The sequence below is a fragment of the Falco punctatus genome (assembly GCF_963210335.1).
Source record: "Falco punctatus genome assembly, contig: scaffold_269, whole genome shotgun sequence".
NCBI lineage: Eukaryota > Metazoa > Chordata > Aves > Falconiformes > Falconidae > Falco > Falco punctatus.
The window spans coordinates 20365-33730 of NW_027660133.1; the positions used below are offsets into that span (position 1 = coordinate 20365).

The 13366-nt window shown below is 66.5% G+C and overlaps 1 protein-coding gene across 1 annotated transcript; it reads left to right on the top strand.

Annotated features, from left to right (window-relative positions):
• Positions 1-2962: 2962 nt before the first annotated feature.
• Positions 2963-13060, top strand: GRIN2D (glutamate ionotropic receptor NMDA type subunit 2D; the record flags this gene model as incomplete). Its single annotated transcript, XM_080411898.1, has 13 exons — positions 2963-3190; positions 6237-6664; positions 7080-7672; positions 7742-7856; positions 8146-8357; positions 8448-8616; positions 9146-9299; positions 9857-9982; positions 10357-10586; positions 10874-11034; positions 11601-11788; positions 12237-12469; positions 12896-13060. Coding segments are annotated over exons 2-13 (2757 nt in total), but the record flags the coding sequence as incomplete, so codon positions are not given.
• Between the last annotated feature and the right edge of the window lie 306 nt (positions 13061-13366).

Below are 13366 nucleotides of genomic sequence, written 5' to 3' on the forward strand. Positions count from 1 at the left end.
CCGGCCCCCTGCCGGGTTTGGGCTGGGGGATTCCCTCATCCCACCAGCACACACCACCCCCCCTTGGAGCCCGGCAGTGTCACAGCGCCCCCCCTGGAGCGGAGAAAATGGCGGTTTCTGCCCCAAAATGCTGCCTGTGGGCTGGGGAGAGCAGCAAAAAGTACAGTATGCCTCCTGCCCCATAACCCACAGCCCCACGGAGTCTCTTGCTCCATAGATGACCCCAGCCCCACCTGCTAGGCCCCAGCTGTCCCCCAGCCTTACAGTTGCCCCCAGCCCCACCTCCTGGCCTACAGCACTCCTGCCCCCCAGCTGCCCCCATCCCCACTTCCTGCCCCATACCCCCCGCCCGACATTCCTGCCCCCCTGCCCGGCCCAGGGGGGCGTGATGGCCCCGCCCCACCGGGGGAGGGGCTAAAGGAGGGACCGGGGCGTCCGAGCTGCCGTGCTGGGGAGTGTTTGGGGGGGGGGGGGCGAGGCTGGCTGGGGGGGGGTTGGGGGTCACTGGGGGGTGTGTGTGGGGGACAGGGCTAACTGGGGAGCTGGGAGGTGTTTGAGGGGGGTCTGGGGTAAGTGGGGAGTTCTGGGGGGTGTTTGGGGGAGCTCTGGGGTAACCGTGGGGTGTTGGGGGGGGCTCTGGTGTAACGGGGGACCCTGGGGGCTATTTAAGGGCTGGGGGGGACAGGGGGCCTGCAGTGGGAGGGGGTGTGTGTCTGTCAGGCTCTCGCGACCCGCCCTGAATGTTAATGACGGGGGCTGGGGGGGCGGTCTGTCTGGGTCTGTCTGCCCGGGTGGGACCGGGGGGCGGGGCCGGCGCCGGGGGGCGGGGCCGATGCCGGTGCCGGTGTCCCAGTGACCGGCGGCGGCAGCGGCGGGATGCGGTGGGGAGCGTGAGAGGTGAGCGCCGGGCGGGGACCCCCGACACCCCGACAGACCCCTGGCCCCCCCCGACACCCTAACAGACCTCCCCCAATAGACACCCCCGACACCCCAACAGACCTCTGACACCCCCCCGACACCCCAACAGACCCCCCCAATATCCCTTGACACCCCGGCAGACCCCTGACACATTGACAGACTCCCCCAATACCCGCCTGACACCCCGGCAGACCCCTGACACCCCCCTGACACCCTGATAGCCCCCCCAACACCCCCTCACACACTCCCGAGACCCCCATGCCTGCCCCAACAGATCCCCGACACTGACACCCCAACACTGTGACACCCCCAGCACCCCGACAGACCCTCCCAATGGCCCGACAGACCCCTGACACAACACCCCAACACCTCCCCAATACCCCAGCACCCCCAACACCCTGACACCCTCGGACACAACACCCCCAGACACCCCTCAACACCCTGACACCCCCAACACCCTGACACAACATCCTGATAATCCCAGCACCCTGACAACCCTCAACATGCCCTGACAACCCCTGACACCCCCCAACACCCCAATGCAACACCCTGCCACCCCCCACCACACCCCCAACCCCTTGAGACTCTGCAACACCCCCTTGACACACCCCCCGACACACTGACATCCCCCCAACAACACTCCAATGTCCCCTGATACCCCGACAACACCTCAACCCCCCTGACACCCCCCTGACACCCTGACACCTCCCCAACAACACCCCAACACCCCCTGACACCTCGACATCCCCCTGACAACACCCTGACACCCTGACATCCCCCTGACAACACCCCAAACCCCCGACACCCCCATGACACCCCGACATCCCCCTGAAAACACCCCAACACCTCCCTGACACCCCGGTATCCCCCTGACAACACCCTAACACCCCCTGACACCCCCCCGACACCACCCCAACACCCACTGCCACCTCGACACCCCCCCCAACCCCCACCTCCCCCCCGCGACAACACCCAGACACCCCCCTCCAGCCACAGCCGGCCAGCCCGGGCTGGGACACCCAGCGCAGCACCCCGACATCCCCCGGCGCACGCACCCTGGGGGGCAGTGGCCCGGGGGGGTACAGGGACAGGCGGACAGGAACAGGCGGACAGGGACAGGCGGACAGGGGCAGGACAGGCGGACACGACAGCCGCACAGCCGCACGCTGCCGCCCCATTAGTATTCTGCAAGCGGCGGCGGGTGCTGCAGGGTGGAGGGGGGGGCGGCGGGGCTGGACTGGGAGGGACTGGGGGAGACTGGGATCCGGCTGAGGGGTCTGAGGGGACTGGGGGGGACTGGGGTGCCCCTGGGGGGTGCTGAGGGGGGGACTGGGAGATGCTGGGGGGGACTGGGGTGCAGCTCGGGGGTGCTGAGGGGGGGACTGGGAGATGCTGGGGGGGACCGGAGAGGTGCTGGGACCTGGCTGAGGGGGGCTGGGATCCGGCTCGGGGGACTGGGGGGCAGCTGGGATCTAGCTCCAGGGACTGGGGGGGAACTGGGGGGGACTGGGACCCAATCGGGAGGTGCTGGGGTGGGACTGGGGGTGCTGGGACCCGGCTAGGGGGGACAACTGGGAGGTGCTGGGATGGGACTGGAGGGTACTGGGATCCACTTGGGGGTACTGGGGTATGCGGGGGGGGGGGATGTGGGCAGGACTGAGACCCAGCTGGGGGGTGCTGGAATGGGACTGGGGGTGCTGGGACCCAACTGGGAGGCAACTGGGGGTGCTGGGGGGGGACTGCGGGGTGCTGGGATGGAATCAACTGGGTGGACTGGGACTGCAGTGGAGATTGGGGGCTGGGGGGGGGCGTTCTGTTGTTTTTTTTTAGGGGGGTGTCCTGGAGCCGTTGAGGGGGGTCTTGGGTGCTCAGGGGGGTCCTGGATCCTTTGGGGTGGGGGGTGGGAGGCTTGAGGGGCTCCCAGACCCTTCTAAGGGGGTCCCTGGGGTGTTGCCCCCCCCTCACCCTCCTTCCCTCCCCCTAGGTTCAACCACCTCTGCTTCGGCCCCCCCAAACCCCCGCACCCCCCACCCCTACCCCCGCCTGTTTTTGCCTGTTCATTCCCCACCCGCATCCCTCTGCTCCCCCCGCCCCCAAATCCGTGTGTCCCCTGTGTCCCCAAACCCTCCTGTGTTGTCTCCCCGTGTCCCCAAACCCTCCTGTGTTGTCTCCCCGTGTCCCCAAACCTTCCCGTGTCATCCCCCCCCCCGTGTCCTCTCCCCCACACACAGCCGAGATGAGGCAGAGCCCCTCGGAGTGGAGCTCAGGCCAGGTAGGACCCTGGGGACACAGCAGGGGGGGGACACTCAGTGTCACCGGGGAGCAGGGGACACAGGGGGGGACACGCGATGTCACTGGGGAGTGGGGGACACAGCTGGCATCACCAGAGGGGGGGGACACTGGCTTGTCACCCACTATGCCGGGTTTTCCCCCCCCCCGCCACCACAGGGATGGTGACAGGGGTTTGTCCCCTGCCGTGACAGTGATGTGATTGTCACGCCGCTACACTGGGGACAGTGATGGGGTGTGTCACCCCCTCTTACAGGGACGGTGACACCGGCTTGTCCCCCTGCTGCTGCGGGGACGGTGACAGGGTTTTGTCCCCTGCTGTTGTGGGGACAATGTCGCAGGTTTGTTCCTGCCGTTACGGGGATGATGACAGGGGATTGTCACCTGCTGTCACAGGCTTGTCCCCCTGACTGTTATGGGGACAGTGATATGGGCTTGTCACCCACTGTCACGGGTTTGTCCCCCCAACTGTTATGGGGACAGTGACATGGGCTTGTCACCCACTGTCACGGGTTTGTCCCCCCAACTGTTATGGGGACAGTGACATGGGCTTGTCCTCGCTGTTATGGGTTTGTCACCCCGCTGCTTTTGGGGACAGTGACAGGGGGTTGTCACCCACTGTTACAGGAATGGTGACACAGGTTTGTCCCCGCTGTTTTGGGGACAGGGAGTTGTCCTCCACTGTTATGGCTTTGTCACCTGCTGGTAGGGGGGTGATGACACAGGTTTGTCCCCCCACCGTTATCAGGACAATGACACGGGTTTGTCACCTGCTGTCACAGAGTTGTCATCCCACTGTCATGGGGATGGTGACACGGGTTTGTCCCTGCTGTTACGGGTTTGTCACCCCGCTGTTACAGGGATGGTGACACGGGTTTGTCCCCGCTGTTTTGGGGACAGGAGTTCGTCCCCCACCATTATGGGTTTGTCACCTGCTGTCACAGGGATGGTGACACAGCCTTGTCCCCGCTGTTATGGGGACAGTGACAAGGGTTTGTCCCCCCACCGTGACAGGTACAGTGACAGGTTTGTCGCCTACTGTCACAGGTTTGTCCCCCCACTATCACGGGGATGGTGACACAGCCTTCTCCCTGCTGTTGTGGGGATGGTGACACAGGCTTGTCACTCGCCATCACAGGGACAGTGACAAGGTGTTGTCCCCCGCTACTGCAGCTTCATCCCTGCTATTTGGGGGACAGTGACGGGGTTTGTGTCCCCCCCAGGTGACAACAGTCAGGGACAGGCTCAAGGTCACTGCCGGGGGGGCTGGGCGCAGGACCCCAGTGTCCAGGTCACCCCCCCTCCCCGCTGGCTGTTGGAGCGCAGGGGGAACATCGCTGGGGGTGACCCACGTGTGTGTCCCCCGGTGGGGGTGGCTGCCTGTCCGGCTGTGCAGGCGGCTGCCGTCTGCCTGGCCCCGCGGGGCGGCTGCGTCAGCTGGTGTCTGGCAGCCTGTCCCTGCCTGCACTGCCTGTCCTGTGCGTCCTGCCTGCACTGCCCATCCTGTCTGCCCTGCCTGTACTGTCTGTCCTACCTGCATCGTGTGTCCTGCCTGCCTTGCCTGCACCCGCCCCCCCCGTACCGTGTGTCCTGCTTGCCTTGACTGTACCCCCACCCCGGCTGCACCGTATGTCCTGCCCGCCCTGCCTGTACTGTCTTTCCTGCCCGCCCTGCCTGTACTGTCTGTCCTGCCCACCCTGCCTGTACTGTCTGTCCTGCCCGCCCTGCCTGGCCCCTGCCATCCCCCGCCGCCTGTCCCTCCACCACCACCACACCAGCCCGCCTGCGCCTGCTGCCGCCTGTGCCCCGCCTGCCTCTGCCTGTTGCTCTGCCCGCCGCTGCCTGTTGCTTTGTCTGCCTGCGCTTGTCACTGCTGTCACTCGTCCTTCACGTCTGCCTGTGACCCCCTCAAGTGCCCGGCCATCATCCCCACCAGTGGCTGTGGCACTGCCAGGAGATTGGGGGGGGGGGGGGGGGGGGGGGCAGGGGGGCAGTAGGGGGAGGCATGTGCTGGCGTGTCAGAGCATGTGCTGGCGTGTCAGAGTGTGTCCCCATGTCCTGGCGTGTCCTGACAGCCTGGCGCGGTCTCAGTGGGGGCAGGGATGCATCTGCGAGGCTACTGGGAGGCAGTGGGAAGATACTGGGAGGCTAATGGGAGGCAGTGGGGTGTTACTGGGAGGCGCTGGGAGCATATTGGGAGGATATTAGGATGCAGTGGGAGGATAATGGGAGGATACAGGGAGGCACTGGGAAGATACTGGGAGGATAACGGAAGACAGTGGGAGGTTACTGGGAGGCACTGTGAGGATACTGGTCGCACTGGGGGGGCACCAGTTCCCCTCCGCCTGACTGTCTCCCAGTGTGGGGGTGTTACTGGTGGGCACCACTCCCACCCATTCCCCCCCAACTTCACCCTCTCCTGGTGCTGGTTGTTACTGGGAGACACTGGTGGGCATCCCTCCCACCAGTTCCCCCTACCTGGCCCTCTCCTGGTGCTGTGGGAATACTGGGTGTTACTGGTGGGCACCTCTCCCACCAGCTCCCCCTCTCCTGCTGCTGGGGTGTTACTGGTGGGCACCACTCCTACCAGTTCTACCCCACCTGACCCTGTCTCAGTGCTGGGGTGTTACTGGTGGGTACTGGTGGGCTCTGCTCCCACCAGTTCCCCCCACCTGGCCCTCTTCCAGTGCTGGGGTGTTACTGGGGGGTACTAGTGGGCACCACTCCTACCAGTTCTACCCCACCTGACCCTGTCTCAGTGCTGGGATGTTACTGGTGGGTACTGGTGGGCTCTGCTCCCACCAGTTCCCCCCACCTGGCCCTCTCCCAGTGCTGGGGTGTTAGTGGTGGGCTCTGCTGCCGCCAGTTCCCCCCCATCTGACCCTCTCCTGGTCTTGGGGCAGTACTGGGGGGAACTGGGGGGCTCGACTCCCACCAGTTCCCCCCCACCTGACCCTGCCCTGCTGTGGGGTGTTACTGTGGGCACTGGTGGGCACCTGTCCCACCAGCCCTCCCCTTGCCCCCTGCAGGGCGCAGCAGCAGCGCGATGAGCCCCCGGGTCCCCGCCCCTGCCAGCAGGATGCTCTTCGCCCTGGCCTTGGCCTGTGCCAGCCCCTTCCTGGAGCCGCGGCCGGAGGGGAGCCAGCGGGCGCTGAACGTGGCCGTCATCCTGAGCGGGGCGTCCTACGGCCCCGCCGGGCCGCGCCTGGCTCCCGCCGCCTTCCGCAACTTCTCCTTGGAGGTGAACCCAGTGGGGGTGGTGCTGAACGACACCAATCCCCGGAGCCTCATCGTGCGCCTCTGCGATGTCCTCTCCTCCCTGCGCATCCACGGCGTTGTCTTCGAGGATGACACGCGCTCCGAGGCCGTGGCTCAGATCCTTGACTTCATCTCCGCCCAGACCTCTGTGCCCATCATTGGCATCAACGGCGGCTCTGCCATCGTCCTCACACCCAAGGTGGGGCCACTGGGTGCGGGCTGGGGGCACCCCACAGGCCCTGGCCACATCCAGGGGCACCCAACCATCCCCCAACTCCAACCATGCCCAGGGTCACCCAGCTGCCCCCAACCCATTCCCAGCCATGCCCAGGGTCACCCAGCTGTCCCCAAACCAACCCCAACCACGCCCAGGGTCACCCAACTGTCCCCAACCCGACCCCAACCACGCCCAGGGTCACCCAACTGTCCCCAACCCAACCCCAACCATGCCCAGGGTCACCCAACTGTCCCCAACCCAACTGTGCCCAACCCCAACCATGCTCAGGGTCACCCAGCTGTTCCCAACCCCATCTAGAGTGACCCAGCTGCCCCCAAACCCAACTGTCCCCAGCCCCCACCACATCCAGGGTCACCCACTCTCCCCTCCCCCACAGGAGAAGGGCTCCACCTTCCTCCAGCTGGGCTCCTCCACAGAGCAGCAGCTGCAGGTGATCTTTGAGGTGCTGGAGGAGTATGACTGGACGTCCTTCGCTGTCATCACCACCCTCTTCCCCGGCTACGAGGACTTCGTGGACTATGTGGAGGTCTTGACCGACAGCAGCTTTATCGGCTGGGAGCACCGTGGTGTCCTCACCCTCAACCTGACCGACGACCCTGAGGGGACGCGGCTGCGCCGGCAGCTGCGTGAGGTCAGCGCCCAAATCCGCCTCCTCTACTGCTCACGGGAGGAAGCCGAGGCCATCTTCCGAGCGGCGCGGGAGGCCGGTTTAGCTGGCCCCGGGTACATCTGGTTCGTGGTTGGCACCAACCTGGGGGGAAGCGACCAACTGCCGGAGCATCTCCCCGCCGGCTTGTTTGCGGTGCTGTCGGCTGGTTGGCGGGATGACCTCCAGCACCGGGTGCACAACGGTGTGGCTATCGTGGCCAAGGGCGCCGAGGCCTTGCTCCGCGACTACGGCTTCATCCCGGAGTTCAACAATGACTGCCGGGCCCCCAACGTCACCCAGATCAATGACAACCTCCACCGGTGAGCACAGCGGCGCCGTCACCCGTGGCTGGGGGAGGTGACAGCCCCGTGACCTCATTGTGTCCCCAGGTACTTCATGAACATCACCTGGGGACAGAAAGATTTCTCCTTTAATGAGGATGGCTACCTTGTTAACCCCTCGCTGGTTGTCATCTCCCTCAACAAGGAGCGCAGCTGGGAGGTGGTGAGTGTCCCCTCCGCCACAGCCGTCACCCAGGGTGTCCGGCTGTGCCTCACTGTGTTTGTCACGCTGGTCATGGTGACATCTAGCTCCTCTCGGCCACGCGGTGTCCCCCGGAGACTGCAGTACTATCTGGTGTTCACTGCCTCTCCCCGTCACGGTGTCACACTGCCTTGTCATGACACGTCAGGGTGACACCTTCCTCCGGCTGTTCCCCACCTGGTGACCCTGTGATTGTCCCCAGCGGTGACATCAGTCTGAGGTGCCATCCACTGCCGGTGTCCTCCCACAGGTGGGTAGCTGGGAACACCGGATCTTACGGATGAAATACCCCGTTTGGTCCCGTTATGGGAAATTCCTTCAACCGGTGGACGATGACCAGCACCTGACGGTGGCCACGCTGGAGGAGCGGCCCTTTGTCATCGTGGAGAACATTGACCCTGCCACCGGCACCTGCATCCGTGACTCTGTCCCCTGCCGCAAGCAGCTCAACCGCACCGCCAGGTGCGTGCTGCCTCCCCTGGCAGGGTCCCCACCACCTGGGGGGGTCCCCAGTGCCTCGGGGGGGGTCCCCACCTGCCACTGTCCCCACAGCCCCTCAGCCGAGCCAGCGCTCTTCGAGAAGAAGTGCTGCAAGGGCTTCTGCATCGACATTCTCAAGCGCCTGGCCCGCACCGTCGGCTTCACCTACGACCTCTACCTGGTCACCAACGGCAAGCACGGCAAGAAGATCGACGGCGTCTGGAACGGCATGGTGGGGGAGGTGAGACCCCCGCCCCACACCTCACACATGGGGGACTCAGGGAGAGACCCCTTTCTCACCCAGGGGGAGTCAGGGGAGAGCCCTCACAAAACCTGGGGGGGCTCAGGGGTTTGGGGACAGCCCCCCCTCCCCCCTCAGGGCAGTCAGGGTGAGCCCCAGCCCCACCCCCACCCGTGGGGAAGTCAGGGAGGGGGAGAGCAAGAGCCCCACCCTTGGTGTGCCCAGGGGTTTGGGGAGAGCCCCCTACCCCAGCTGCTGGGGGGGGGCAGGGCCCATGCTATACTGCACAAGCCCTGCCCCCTTCATCAACGGCCATGCCTTCCCCGTGGCTCCTCCCACTCGGGCCCTTCCCGCGGCTGGCCACGCCCCTCCCCACCTCCCACCCATTTGCTGTCCTGCCCCGCCCCATCCCTGCCTTGTCATTGGCTCTTCACTTCGCCCCACCCCTGCTAGCCACCCCCCCCCCCATCCCCGCCCCTCGGGCCCCGCCCTGACAGCCAAGCCACCCGGTCTCTGGCCCCTCCTCCAGGTGTTTTACCGCAGGGCCGACATGGCCATCGGCTCGTTAACCATTAACGAGGAGCGCTCGGAGATCATCGATTTCTCTGTCCCATTCGTGGAGACGGGCATCAGCGTCATGGTGTCCCGCAGCAACGGCACCGTCTCCCCTTCTGCCTTCCTGGGTACGCGCCGGCGGGCGGCGGCACAGGCAGGAGTGAATGCTGGCGCAGGTGGACTCCAGAGCAGGCAGATGTTGGTACAGGCAGATATTGGTGCAGGCAGATGTTGGCACAGGTGGATGCCAGAGCAGGCAGATGTTGGCGCCGGCAGATGTTGGCGCAGGCAGATATTGGTGCAGGCAGATGTTGGCACAGGTGGATGCCAGAGCAGGCAGATGTTGGCGCCGGCAGATGTTGGCGCAGGCAGATATTGGTGCAGGCAGATGTTGGCACAGGTGGATGCCAGAGCAGGCAGATGTTGGCGCCGGCAGATGTTGGCGCAGGCAGATATTGGTGCAGGCAGATGTTGGCACAGGTGGATGCCAGAGCAGGCAGATGTTGGCGCCGGCAGATGTTGGTGCAGGCAGATATTGGTGCAGGCAGATGTTGGCACAGGTGGATGCCAGAGCAGGCAGATGTTGGCGCCGGCAGATGTTGGTGCAGGCGGACACCAGCACAGGCAGCCAGGGAGGCCGGGAACCCCCCAGCAGCCTTTGGGTGACAGCGTGTCCCCCCTGCAGAGCCCTACAGCCCTGCCGTCTGGGTGATGATGTTTGTCATGTGCCTCACGGTGGTGGCCGTCACTGTCTTCATCTTCGAGTACTTCAGCCCCGTGGGCTACAACCGCAGCTTGGCCACCGGGCAGCGTGAGTGACAGCGTGGTGTCACTGGAGGGGCAGGGGGGGGCAGGGCGGGGGGCAGGGGGGACACATGCACAGGGTGACACCGTCCCTGTTCCCATCCCATCCCCAGGGTAACCCTGTCCCCATCCCCACGGTGACCCCAGGGTGACACTGTCCCTGTCCCCACACTGTCCCAGTGGTGATGGTGTCCCCATCCCCATAGTGACTCCATCCCCATCCCCAGCGTGATGCTGTCTCCATCCCCACACTGTCCCTGGAGTGGCAGTGTCCCCATCCCCACAGTGACCCTGGGGTGATGCTATCCCTGTTCCCATGCTGTCCCCATCCCCATGGTGATCCCATTCCTATCTCCGGGGTGATGCTGTGCCTGTCCCCAGGCACGGGCGGCTCCAAGTTCACCATCGGCAAGTCCATCTGGCTGCTGTGGGCCCTGGTGTTCAACAACTCGGTGCCGGTGGAGAACCCCAAAGGCACCACCAGCAAGATCATGGTGCTGGTCTGGGCCTTCTTCGCCGTCATCTTCCTCGCCAGCTACACTGCCAACCTGGCTGCCTTCATGATCCAGGAGGAGTACGTCGACACCGTCTCGGGCCTCAGCGACCGCAAGGTACCACGCCGCATGCAGTGTGACCCCCTGCACAACCCCCAGCGCAACACGTGGCTCCAGGCGCGGGGCGGTTGGGGTGGGTGCAGGGGGGGTTGGGCGGGTTCAGGGGGGGACAGGGAGGCCTGCGAGTGTTCATGGCGGGGGCAGGTGTGGTGGTGTCTGGGGGGCACCAGGGGAGGGGGTTGGTGCTGGAGGATGGTGGTTGTCTGGAGGGTTGGGAGATGGGGGTGTCGGGGGGTGTCTTGGGGGGGTGGCTGTCAGCGGGCAGGCGGTGATGGCCGGGGCAGTTCCAGCGCCCGCAGGAGCAGTACCCCCCACTGAAGTTCGGGACGGTGCCCAATGGCAGCACGGAGAAGAACATCCGCAGCAACTACCCCGACATGCACAGCTACATGGTCAAGTACAACCAGCGTGGCGTGGAGGACGCGCTGCACCACCTCAAGACCGGGTCAGCGGGGGGTGGGGGGGTGGGGGGCTGGGGAGTGGGAGGGGCCAGGGGGCTTCAGGGGGGCCTGGGGAAGGAGAGGGGCCTAAAGGATGAGGGAGGCTGTGGGAAGGGGCGGTGCTTAGGGGCTGTGGGCAGGGTTTAGGGGTGGTGGGTGGGGTAGGGGACTGTGGGTGGGGCTTGTGGGCTGTGGGCGGGGCGTGTGGGTGTGGCTATGGGGGCTGTGGGTGGGGATATGGGGGCTGAGGATGGGGCTTGTGGGCTGTGGGTGGGGCTTGTGGTTCAGGCTGTAGAGCTGTGGGTGGGGCTTGTGGCTGTGGGTGGGGTTTAGGGATTGTGGGTGGTGCCATGGGGGCTGTGGGCGGAGTTTGTGTGTTGTGGGCAGGGCTTGTGGCTGTAGGTGGGGCTATGGCAGCCATGGGTGGGGTTAGCATGTTGTGGGCGGGGTGTGGGGCTGTGGGTGGGGTGCAGGGATGTGGGCGGGGCTATGAGGGCTGTGGGCGGGGTGTGGGGATATGGGCGGGGCTTATGCGCCCCTGTGGGTGGGGCTGATGGGCGGGGCCATGCAGGAAGCTGGATGCCTTCATCTACGATGCCGCGGTGCTGAACTACATGGCGCGCAAGGAGGAGGGCTGCAAGCTGGTCACCATCGGCTCGGGCAAGGTCTTTGCCTCCACTGGCTACGGCATCGCCCTGCAGCGCGGCTCCCGCTGGAAGCGCCCTGTCGACCTGGCCCTGCTGCAGCTGCTGGGCGACGGTGCGCAGGGTCCTGAGGGGGTTGGGGGGTGTTGTGGGGGGTCTGCAGGTGTCAGGGCGTGTGTGGCACCATGCTGCATTGGCCCCACGCCCCCCCAAAGTGACTCCCAAACACCTGTGATGACCCTCCAATCACCTGAGGTGACCCCCCAACCCTACAAGGTGTCCCCACCCCTCCTGAAGTGAACCCTTAAGCCCACAAGATGACCCCTAACCCCCTGAGGTGCCCCCCTAACCCAAGACGACCCTCAAGCCCCCCAAGGTGAGCCCCAACCCTACAAAATGACCCCTCGACCCCCCAAGGTGCCCTCCTAACCCAAGGTGACCCTGAGCTGATCCCCCAACCCTACAAGGTGGCCCTTCCCAACCCCCTGAGGTGACACCCCAGCCCCCCGAGGTGCTCCCCCTGAGGCAGCCCCCAGTGGGGTGATGTGGTGGGTCCCCCACAGACGAGATTGAGATGCTGGAGCGGCTGTGGCTGTCAGGGATCTGCCACCAGGAGAAGCTGGAGGTGATGAGCAGCAAGCTGGACATTGACAACATGGCGGGCGTCTTCTACATGCTGCTGGTGGCCATGGGGCTCAGCCTGCTGGTCTTCGCCTGGGAGCACCTGGTTCACTGGCGGCTGCGCCACTGCCTGGGGCCACCGGGCCGCCTGCGCTGCCTGCTGGCCTTCAGCAGGGTGAGGGGCTGGGGGGGGCCTGGGGACGGGGGGGGACATGAGGGGGCTGGGGGGGCATGGGGACATGGCGGGGACAGGGAGGGGGCTGCGGCCACATGGATGCCTGCACTGCCTGCTGGCTTTCAGCAGGGTGAGGGGCTGGGGGTGGGGACAGGGGGGGGGGCTGGGGGGGGGCAATGGGACATGGGGGGGCTGGTGGGGGCATGGGGAGGTGGGGGGGACACGGGGCTGAGGCCGCCTGCACTGCCTGCTGGCCTTCAGCAGGGTGAGGGGCTGGAGGGGGGTGGGGGGGCATGGGGACACGGTGGGGGGGAAACAGGGACGGAGGGGCAGGTGGGGCCGCGGTGACCCGGGCCTGGGGCCAGGAAGGGGGCACGGGGACATACCCCCACCCCCCACCCCCGGTGCCACCGTGTCCCCCCACAGGGCATGTACAGCTGCTGCAGCGCCGAGGAGCCCCCACCGCCGCAGCCCCTCCGCCCGCCCTGCCCCCCCCCGACCCCCCCCGCGCTGCCCACCCCCCCGCCCCCCCGCGACCACCGCCGGCCCCCCCTCCGAGCGCTGGCGCCCCCCCCGCACCCCCCCGCCACGGCGCGGCCCCCCCGACGCCTTCCACCGCTTCTACGGCCCTATCGAGCCGCAGGGGCTGGGCCGGGGGGGGCCCTGCCCCCGCACCCCCCCCCGCACGCCCCCCGCGTACTACCCCCCCGCGGCGGGGGGGCACGACGCCCTGCCCCCCCCCTGGCCGCGCCGCTCGCTGCGGGGGCTCTACGAGAGCCTGGGGGGGCCGCGGGACGGGGGGGGGGCGGCCGCGGACCCCCCCTTCGGCTACGCGCGCTTGGCCTACGAGGACGAGCGGAGCCCCCCCCCCAGCGCCCCCCCCCGCGAGCGGCCCCG